Source organism: Cynara cardunculus (assembly GCF_001531365.2).
Source record: "Cynara cardunculus var. scolymus isolate 2C chromosome LG 1, CcrdV1, whole genome shotgun sequence".
Classification (NCBI taxonomy): Eukaryota; Viridiplantae; Streptophyta; class Magnoliopsida; order Asterales; family Asteraceae; genus Cynara; species Cynara cardunculus.
The window spans coordinates 23,916,437-23,928,388 of NC_037528.1; the positions used below are offsets into that span (position 1 = coordinate 23,916,437).

The 11,952-nt window shown below is 33.5% G+C and overlaps 1 protein-coding gene across 1 annotated transcript in view; it reads right to left on the reverse strand.

Annotated features, from left to right (window-relative positions):
- Positions 1-2,251: 2,251 nt before the first annotated feature.
- LOC112525685 overlaps positions 2,252-11,952 on the reverse strand; it is a 15,059-nt gene continuing 5,358 nt past the window's right edge. The window contains exon 5 of the mRNA XM_025135945.1: positions 2,252-2,316. Within this exon, the coding sequence (XP_024991713.1) occupies positions 2,252-2,316 (65 nt within the window). The remainder of the gene's footprint in view (positions 2,317-11,952) is intronic.

Genomic DNA, 11,952 nt, shown 5'->3' on the forward strand with positions numbered 1-11,952 from the left:
TTTTTAATTTCCTAAAATAAAGTAATGTAATCTTAGCCATTGATCAAAAAAATGAATGGATGAGATTGGTTTACACAAATGGATCAAGTTTTTATTTGAACGCTCCTCTTTATATATATATATATTGTAAAAGGGCAAATGCTAATTAATCATCTTTCTCATAATAAATGTAAAATAACAGTTGGGTCATGGAGAACCTGTCCATATTTCTCATACTACAGCTTTTGTTTTATCATAGGATGGAGCTAAAGTTGCAGAAAGGAAGATATGTCCCGTGTTGACAAGAGATAAGAGTTCCTATCTTATATATTATTGCAATACTTGTATTCGCATTTTGGAAGAGATTCTCACTCTGCAAATTAGCTCGGCCAAATATATGAATACGAGTGAATGTTTGTAGTTTCGTTGCACACTAACCATTGTCCTTGACATATAAAAAAAAGTAAACCAAAAGGTTATAAATATTAGTTGCAACAGAACTACAAGCATAATGGTTATAAAACTCATTCGGGCTTTTCAAAACTGAATTGTTTGGATAGCGGAACTCAACTAGAACTCTAATCATAAAATCAGATATTTTGTTTCAAAGGAAGTGTTTATATGTGATAGTTCCCTTGGTATTTTGTAAAGAGGTCATATCCAAAGGAGATATTGTTTAAAAGTTTGAGAAAAACTTACGAGATATCGAAATAAAATGCGAGCAGTAATCAAGAAATCACCACTCCTCTTTCATGATGTATTTGTCTGTTGGATTAACCCAAGGTTGTTGCAGGAGGTCCATCGGTAACAAGATTCATCCATAGAAGCTGAACAGGAATCATGCCTTCTACCTTCTGAAATCCCAATGGCAGCAGTCAGCAATATACTAGCAACCTCGCCAATATTTGAAGAAATCATATACCTGCGGCATGTGGAGAATCTGCAATTAGTCCAGGCTACTTTCAAGCTCTATCTGGTACTTATCCATCTTTGGGCCAATTTGGCAGACACATTAGAATTTTAAAAATAATAAACTAGAAAAGAAAGATAAACAAACCGGATAAAGGCCTTCATATTGTTGTAGATAGATCTGCCTTCTCCAACTGCAGCTACAATTGGAAAGCTAAGATTTCAGACTTCGGTCTTTCCAAATTCGGCCCTGCTGACCAACAATTCTCTTTTCTTGTCTTTAATGGCGTAGGAAAATTTGGTTATTGCGATCCATTGTACCTGAATACTATTCAGGCTTCTTGACAAAAGAAATTGACGTCTAATCTTTCGGGGTAGTGTTGTTTGAAGTTCTCTGCGGAAGACTTTGTGTACAAACTTACAAAGATAAAAACATCATCGATTTTTCAAAATCACATAAGATCATACTATAACATCCGCTGAGATAAAAAATAAAATGAAATATTAAAATCGAGATTTATCTCGTTGCATTGCGCGAGTACCCTTCTAGTATAAAAAACATACGTAAACCTAAACATCTCTTTACGAATCTATCTAATATGAACTGCGACCAAATTACTAGGATCCGTAATATGTCAAAAACAGAAAACAAGCATAATTTCCATGCCAAACCAGTTTTGAATTGTTTCATCTTTCATCTCCTCAACTAAATTTTCACTCTATGTACAATCCTGAGGCCTCCCAGTTCACTATTCACACAATGAGAAGTAGATGGACCTGCAACAACACGACCACATACAAATAAATTCAACAAATACTTAATCACACCAAAGGGCATTTTGCCTAGCAATATCCGATACAAGGGTTCAAACCTCATTAAAAATGAGGAGGGGTGTGAGTTCATTTGCCGTATATAATTAGGTTCTTGCAGGAATCCAGACAATCCTATTAGTTAGGGGAATCAAAGCAACTAGGTCTTTAAATTAAAGTTATAGTGTACACACACACACATATTAAGTCTATGAATCCTCCATATTTTAAGGTTTAACGACACCTTTATATTCTCTCTTTGATCATTTTTTTCCATTTGGTCACATAAATCTTTATCTGGGTATTGGATGTTTATTCTCTCTTCGGTTCACCTTATACCATACTGAAACAACCCATATGACTAATAACAATTTGTTGAGTGAGGATTGTTCTGCAAATCTTGGACAAATTTCTGAAAACCTAATAAGTTGCCTGATACTTGTCCAGTCTCTTGTTTTTTCCTGAAAAGTATGGCCGGACATACATGCGAAAATTATATTTCAAACTAAATCAAGTATGGGTAACCAGAAACATCTTACCTTGATGCTCTGCCTTAGGGTAACCAGAAATTGTCTATATCTGGTAACTGAAAGGCAGAGTTGCAAAACCTTAGGGTGTCTGCAAATAGATTCCGACACATGAAATTAACCAAAAAGTATAGACACGTTCATGTGATCTATACACACACACATATAATATAAATATAAATAAATAAATATATATATATATATATATATATAGAGAGAGAGAGAGAGAGACTGGACCTAAATTGGTGAAGTCAGCTGGCAAGCCTGGCGGACCAATCTTTTGGGAGATCTGTCTGAAAAATGTTTGTGAATTAGGATCCATGCTGCCAAATGGTGAAATGGATGCATGCTCAATCGCAGGATGCGCTCCAAGGACATCGCCACCAGTCTGGTAGACAAACCTTGAATTGTCCAAATAGCCCGGTTCACTTTTGATTACAATCCCTTCCATCATTCTAATGTCTGAGTTATGAGCCAACACCATATTAGATGGAACATCGATCCTTCTGGAATAAGTAGACCGATCAAGAGCATGCTGCATCCCTGAGTGTATAAACGGTCCACAATTATTAAAGCCGTTCACTAGAACCGTTGGAACAGAGGGCTGCATGTTCTCCGTCTTCACTACAATGCCAGTATCAGATGCATAATATGATCCGTTATGGGGCACTGCAAGATAGTACAGCAGACTATTTAGCTAACTGACCTTCTATAAAACTTATTTTAAGAAATCTAACCTTCCATAGCATCATCAAGTTTTTATGGGGGCAGACTGTTTTACACCAGGGGCAGGTCACAAGAAGGTCATTAAGTTAAGGCTATGCTCGTAAGTGAAATCTCATTTAATCAAAGGACACATAATACAATTGATAATAAAACGATAAAAGAAAATAATATAGAAAAGTACAGATAAACGACTTTGAGGAATGCATCCATGGAAAAATCTTGAAGTTGAAGGCAACTTACTTGCTGGCATGTGAGATACATTAGACACTGGCGGAAAAGAGGCTACGCTTGGGTCCACCTGATTCATCAGTGCAACCTGTCTACCAAGCAGATTATTAAATTCCATTATTTGCTCATTCACCACCACCCTCAGATAGTATGACTGAAAAAATTCTTGATTTTGTTCTTCAAGTTTCTGCCAAACTGGAAGACAGAAAACGATTATGTTGAAGATAAATATGTATGTGATGAGGAATTATGTATATGATAGATATAGAGCATTAAAGCTAAAATTAAGTATCATAAATTTAAGTTTATTTTTAGGCCTAAACAATGGTCGGGTCTAACTTGGTTCTCAGGTTTCCAGCATGAGCTGCAGAGCTAGAAGAGCAAAACATTGAGGGTCCCTCATGCATATCTAATTTATACAAAATAAGATCTTCTTGGTTGCATGTGTGACAGGAAAACTATGTGTTAAATACAGAAAAAAAAACGATTGTGTAACCAGAAACTACAAAATAAAGAGAGGAAACACGTTACAGGACTCAAATTACATACCAGTCTCTGTAAAGGCAGGCTCTATGTGCTGTAGCTGATAGAGAATATCTATGACCTGCTTCTGGGTCATATAATGCAGCAGACATTGTTCTATGAGACTTTCTACCTGAATTCAGAGATAAAAAGTACATAATGATCAGACATTCAGAGAACACGTCCCGGAGTAGATATTGATTCCCATAAACTTAGAATACTTCGAGTTTTAGTCGTTGTTGCAATGCCCATTAATCCATTTTCTTCATTGAATACTTGAAAATCCAATATACTCCATTCATAAAAAACGAGTACACTTCTTTGGGTCAAATGGACTACTTGCAACTTCAAAACTAGCACCACAGATTTAAACTTTTTAGCAGATGTTGATGACCATAACAGACCATAACAACACTATAAGTAAGTATATGCTAATGTCCAATCCGTAGCATCACTCTCGATAATTTTGAATATGTAAATAGTCCAATTTGACCAAGAAAAATTGATTTACTAAATGGAACCAGGTGCCATAAGGAATTCTCAAGTTCATATAAATCAAGATTCAAAAATCCCAGGTGAAAGCCTAAGGGCCCGTTTGGTTTGCGAGATTTGGTAGGATTTGAAAGTTAAATTTCATTCCAATCCTATCTTTGATTTGAAGGAACGTGTGGATTTGAAATCCCAGAATTTCAATGAAATTCCACAGCCGGGATTTAGAAATCCCATGGGGGAATTTGGTATTTCACGGGATTTCATAGATTTGTTTGTAATAATGTTTTAAAAACGTGTTAAAAACATTCGTTTTGTAATAGTCAAATTATAAAAAATAATATAATTATTTTAATAATCATTTATAATTTGTTTTTATAAATTATCTATAAAGTATTGAATTCAATTCCATTCCAAATCTTGCAAACCAAACACACTAAAAATTCCAAATCCTTCCACGAAATTCAATTCCCTCAAAAACATTCCTTCAAACCAAAAGCCGCTCAAGAGAATTTGTTAAAGAAACCAAAGCATCTATGAGAGAAACCTAAAATTCTGCATCAGTTATGAGCAATTGAATGCAAACAAGAATCAAATGAGATCTAGCACAAAAAGCCTTACCTTAACTAAATCTTCAAAACAGACCTTTATGTACTCTCCGGTAGACATTTTCTTTACGGTTCTTAGTGAAGGAAACACACATCAAACAAATATTTACTGCAAACATAGTTAAAAATCGGTCAGAGAACAGAAGATGCATAAATCACCAAATATACAGTGGCGGACCCAGGATTTTAGGTGAGCGGGGGCACAAACGAAAAGCTTAAGATAGAATTTTTTAAGTAAAAATATGATTTCATTAAAACGATAAAAATAAGTTTCCTTTTACAATTGTTCTTGAAGGGGCCTCAACTTTTGAAAGCGGGTACATCATCATTCGTGACATTGCAAATCCATTTGATGTGTTTATAGCCAAATTCCATCGTTTCAAGAGATTCTTTAAGTTTTTTGTTGATTTCAAGGGATTTTTTAAGTTTTTTTGCCTGATCCGAAACTTATTTGGTAGATTTCAAGAGAATTTTTCGGTTTTGTGGTTGATTTTGAGGGACTTATTCTGTTTTTTTGGTTGATTTTCTAAAACTTTCTCGACTTTTGGGATTTGATTCTCGTCATCCTTTCCCTATTTTCAAGGTTTCTAATTTTGTTTCCTTATACATCTAGGATTTGATTACTAAATAGGATGTTTTGCAAATTAAAATGAACCAACCAAATTAAAAGAACCTAGATTAATTAAACAAATTAACACTAACAAGACAGCAACTAAGGTTGACAAAATTGATAATAATCTAAGATTTTTTTTTTATTAACCTGGATATTCAACCCGCTATGCGAGCCGACTAATCCCAGAGCGACCACCTGCTTTGTAGATAGCCCGGAGTCGCATTTGAACCTCTGTGGCCACAAGCGAATTTGAACTGGTACCTCCTGGTACTTTTAACCTTTGGAGCAAAGCTCCAACTAATCAGACACCACCCTTGTGGTTGGTTAATAATCTAAGAAAATTAACATCAAATTGACGCAAATAATCAATTTAGGGCCAATGACTAATATCAAATTAACACAAATAAAGCAATTTAGGGAAAATAAAACAACTAATGTTGAGAAAATAAAAATGATCTAAAAAATCAAAACAAACAAATAAATCATGTAAACAGGACTAATCAATTTAGGGCATATGACTAATATCAAATTTAGGGCAAAAATACATGTCAAGATTAAAACTCAATTCCTCAAATGTAAAAAACTTAAAACAAACAAATGTATCATGCAGACATAATTGTGCAACATCAGAATCAACCAATGTAGGGCAAAATTTTAAATTTGAGTTATGTCGTGGGACAAAACCTGAATGAGAGATTGAGAGAGTGTCCGAGTGAGTGCAAGAACCTGAGATAACTGGCCAGAGCCGCCGAACAGCGGTGAGGGCGCTGGGCCCACGGCAGATGCCGACGCCGTGAGGGGAAGAAAGAAGAGACGAAGAACTCGGGGCCGTTTGAAGTTTGTTAGAAGTTTTTTTAATTTATAAATTTTTGAAACCCCCTCTTGGTGCTCTTTGTTTTAAAAAGAAAATCAGAAATTACAGTTTGGTCCTCCATCTTTGTATTTTTGTTTAATTGGTGCATATTTCACACAAATATACAATTATTGTTAAGTTGGTCCCTTCATTTTTAAGTTTGGTGCACCCCTCAATTTTTAGCGGATCATCTCTCATATGCTAAAAAAAGTTTACCTTACAAATCTAGATCTTAATGCATGCATGGGGTCCTATTCTCCATGCTATAGGTCTCTCTCTACTGATATAAGATACATAAGGAGTGTTTGTGATTGCTTATTTGAAACAACTTATGTTATTTTACAAAACCACTTATCAACTTATTATAAGTCAGAAGAGAAATAAACTAATAAGTTAATGAGCACTTTTACAAAAAAGCATAAGTTGTTTTAAATAAGCAATCGCAAACACCCCCTTAGAGAAAATTTGGCGAAAATGATGAAGGGGAGAGAGGAGGCGAAATCAAATGCAAGAGAAGGGTTTCAGATGCAGGGCAACAGGTGGGTAGAGAAACAAACCAAATATTTATTTTACCGGGTAAGATTATAGTAAATTAAAGTGGTACCGTATGCAACAATTTACCCGGTAAGCACTTACCCGGGTAAGAGTTGTTACATTCATTTACCGAGTAAGACTCTCCATCTTTATCATTGCTCTTACCGGGTAATATAACTTGTACGAATTTTATAAAATCAGTACACTGTTTTTGTCTAAAATCCACCCATTTCAAAGAATGGTGATTATTAGGGGTGAGCATAGGAGGGTACCCGCCCTATTTGACAGGAACTGGAACCGGCGGTTCTTGAGATATTGGAACCGGAACCGGAACCGGTTAGAGCGGTTCTTGAATTTTTAGAACACGGTTTCGGGTACCCGCTTACTAAAATATCAAAATTTTGTTATTTAGAAATAAAAAATAAAACATTGCCAAAACACTAAATAAGTAAACAATAATACAAATTATACGGAATAATGGTTACAAATATTGTTTAACGATTACAAATTATAATAGACTAATAGTAAATGTTAAAAGTTTAACGATTACATACTATAATTGTAAACATTCAAAGTTTAACTATTACATACTACAAATCCAATTAAACACACAATTTGAAAAAATACGAATCATTTTATCTCAAAAATCTAATCTAGAGTTCTAAGTTCTTAACCTAATTTAAATTTAGTATTAAAAACAAATTAATAATTATTATTTTAATTGAAAAATACCGGGTACCCGTCAGTTTAACGGTTTGATTTGTCGTTTGAGAAAATACTCAAAAGCACATATCATTCTAAGGTGCCGTTTACCAAACGTTTACCCGGGTAAGAGCTTATCAAGTCACTTTATTTTACTGGATGAATATGTTTAGGACTAAAAATCTTACGCGGTAAGAACGAAGGCAATAATCGAGAGTCTTACCCGGTAAGCGAGGGCGAATACTCTTACCATGGCTAGCGCTTACGGTGATAAATTGTTGCATACGATGCGTTTTAGTGAATAAAATCTTACCCGGTAAGTAAGCGATAGTGTTGAATTTTACCGGTAAGTGCTTACCGGGTAAGTGTTTAGGTAAACGGCCCATAAGTCTTTTATAGACCTTGCAACTGTTTTTCTTGATACTTGTATTTCGTTTTTGTTTGATATGTTGTATCTTTCAAAATGATTGAGGCTTATCTAAGAAGAAATGTTTAAATTGAAACGTTCAATCGATTTGAAAAATTGGTCAATCATATTTCATCAGTTATTTGTATATAACATCGGTGTTAAATAAAAAAAAAACTATTTACTATGATATAATATTAAACCATTTGAGTTATGGTGTACTGGCTAAACCTCAGGGGCGGAAATGTAGTGCAAAATCTCATCTACCCCATATTCAATTTCAGGCGTTGCTAAAACCCTTGTGGCGATGGAGGCAGTGGTGGACACAAGATTTTTACCGAGCGGTGTACTTTTAAGGTAGATCAAACACCCGTAAAGTCATCTGATGTATTTTAAGACGAATTCCACCGTTTCGAGGGATTTTTAAAGTTTTTTGGTTGATTTCGATAGACTTTTTCAATTTTTGGTTCATTTCAAGGTACTTTTTCGGTTTTTGGGTTGATGTTTGTTATATTTTCTAAAATCTCGGAGCACTTCTCTCGAATTTCATACCTTAAAAAAAATCTTACTTGCTAAAATAAGTTGTACGGGTGCATAGGAGCCCGCTCGGACATACATAGGTTTGCCCTTGCATTGAGGTTCACCTTTGACGACTTAAAGTCATTCATGGTCGCCTAAGAGATTAGTCGGTGTGCATAAGCAAACACGAAAACCCACGGTTACCCAAAAAAATGACGTAATATTAAATGTTTAAACAAAGAGGACCACCATTGGTACGAGGGTGGTCCTCTTTGTTTTTCTGTGGGCCCTCTTCTTTTTCTGTTTTGATCTAGTCTATGTCGTGCAGATCAGACATTTCATTGTTTCGATATTTTTCCCTCGTTTATAATAAAGGTAACGTCTTTAAAAAAAACTAAACAATTAACTTATTTAATTATCGATCTTGAAATATTTTTTAAACATTGACAATTCAATTTAACTCTTATAAATTTTCTTATGAGATTAAAACCGAACTATTTAACCTATCAAATTAGACCCTTTTTTTAATTGTCAACGAGTTTTTTTAATAATTTATTGGTTAAATTAATGTTGCACGTATAACACATTTGACACGTTTTGTGATTTTATTGTTTTCAACATGGTAATTCTTGTGAATCTATTTTATGATATATTTTTTATGGGGGGATTTTATTTGAAAATGGTTTTTACTTAATGATTTAATCATTTAAAATATAAAAGTTTAATGGTTTTTTCATTTAAAAAATAGTTTAGGGACTTAATCATTCAAAATTAGAAATATTAACAGTTTTTTCATTAAAATAATAATTTAGAGACTAAACCGTTCAAAATAGAAAAGTTTGTTGGGTTTTTTAAAACTTTTCCATTATAATTACTCTTTTTTTCATGTAAACGTCCAAAAATAATAATATGTGTTTTTGCTTTAAAAAAAAAGATTTTATTCTCAAAGAAAAACAATTATTTTCGTAATTCCATAACTATAATAATTTTTCTCAAAAGACAAAAGCTAAAACTAGTTTTAAGACGTTGAATGTGAATTCTAGAATATAAATTGAAGTTCATTTGATGGATGTGATCAAAATACCATCAAATATGCAATAAGATGAGGTTCAAACGAGAAAGTGATCAATTTACGAGGAAACGTATATGACTACACATATGATTAGTGACGTATCTAGGATTTTTGTCTGGTGGGGACACCTTTAAGGTAGACCAAAGTCCCGTAAAGTCATCCGATGTGTTTTTAACCTAATTACACTTGTTTCGAGGGATTTTTAAAGGTTTTTTGGTTGATTTCGAGGGACTTTTCGGTGTTTTTGTCAATTTCAAATGACTTTTTTGGCTTTTTTGATTGATTAAAGGGACTTTTTGGTTTTTTTGATTGATTTCTAATGTTGTGGCCTACTTACATGGCAAGTCTGCCCGCACATATGATACACACACTTATCATATATGATTAAACACATTTTGCACTAACAACATATAGACGTATAATCATATATGATTAAACACACACAAATAAGTGTAATCATATATGATATTAAAACTTCCAAATTGATTAACCTCTCGTATGATTTCTCTCTCTCTCTCTCTCTCTCTATATATATATATATATGTGTGTGTGTGTGTGTGTATATGTGTGTGTAAAGAGAGAAGATTAAAAAAATTGTTAAGAAAAGTTAGAAGGTGAGCAAGGGTCTATTTGTTATCGACTTAAGAAGCTTAATGATATGTATAACTTATTTGATAAGCATATAAAAATGTTTAGTCGTGCTAGGGGTATATACAACTTCTCTTTTCTAAAACAACACACATAAACCCCGATGCAACCTTCTCTTATGGTCAGGGTTAAATCTTATCAAATGTGACGAATGTGTAAAAAGTTAATTTGTCGTATATAAATATTATATCATTAAAAAAACATACATAAAACTTAAGCTTAACTTCACTAGCAAATACAAGTTAGGCCTTGAGGCTGATCCCTATGGATCGCCAGTTTTGAATCTCTTAAGATGCGTTTGGTACACAAAACATAAGAAAACAAGAATTATTGTTTCATGTTCGGCGGAATTTTTATTTGGAACAAACTAGAACAAAATAAAACACGCACGTTTCATCTCTACCACATGGAACAAGGTGGAATGAACCTGTATCCAAATACACCTCCAAAAGATGAACAACTGTTCTGTCATGTCCTATCTTGTTTGGATACCAAACGCATCCTTAAGGGCCATTTAGATTTTCATAGGATTAGTCGAGGTTTGAGCAAACTCACAGTTACATAAAAAAACATACGTAAACCTAAACATCTCTTTACGAATCTATCTAACATGAATTGCGACCAAATTACTAGGATCCGTAATATGTCAAAAACAGAAAACAAACATTATTTCTATGCCAAACCAGTTTTGAATTGTTTCATCTTTCATCTCCTCAACTAAATTCTTAACTCTATGTACAAGCCTGAAGCTATTTACATCCAATGAGAAGTAGTTGGACCTGCAACAACATGACCACATACAATTAAAATCAACAAATACTTGGGCCTTTTGCCTAACAATATCCGATACAAGGGTTCAAACCTCGTTAACAATGAAGAAGGTGTGTAAGTTCATTTGTCGTATATAATTAGGTTCTTGCAGGAATCCAGACAATCCTATTAGTTAGGGACATCAAAGCAACTAGGTCTTTAAATTAAAGTTATAGTGTACACACACACATATATATAGATGTGAGTTATTATGCAACCTTTTACATTTGTACAACCAATACAATTCAACCTCAGTCGTCCATTTAACTTGATGAATATGTGATTTCATATTTGTTTTAATTGTTTCCTAATATAAAGTATTAATCATAATTAATGAACTCTACTTTTATAAATATTCAAATCATAATAAATGAACTCTCATCATTTTGGTTTGGGAGAGTTTATCAGAGGTGTCGATAGAGTGGATGGAAGGATAAGGCTAGCTATGTTTATTTTAATTATTTAAATTATGATAAGTCTTTATTTGAGTATTTGAGTCTTTTTAGAATTGTTATTTGGTAAGTTATGTATTTGAGTTTTTTAGGATTGTTTTTGTTAGCAGGACACTATAAATATGGTGCTCCATTGATTGTTTCTTCCTTAGAAAATTAATGAAATAAGACCTTATCGGTTTTTAGGAGATCACCTATTCCCGAATTCAGGCCAAGTTCATATTATCTCTCTCTATATATACAAGTCTATGAATCCTCCATATTTTAAGGTTTAATGACACCTTTATATTCTCTTTTTGATCATTTTTTCCATTTGGTGAGTGAACCTCATAAATTTTTATATCTAGGTATTGGATGTTTATTCTCTCTTCGGTTCACCTTATACCATACTGAAACAACCTATCTATACTATACTAGAAGCGTACYCGCGCAATGCAGCGAGATACATCGTGATTTTAATATTTTATTTTATTTTTTATCTCAGTCGATGTTATAATATGGCTTTATGTGATTTTGAGAAAACGATGATTTTTTTATTTTTGAAT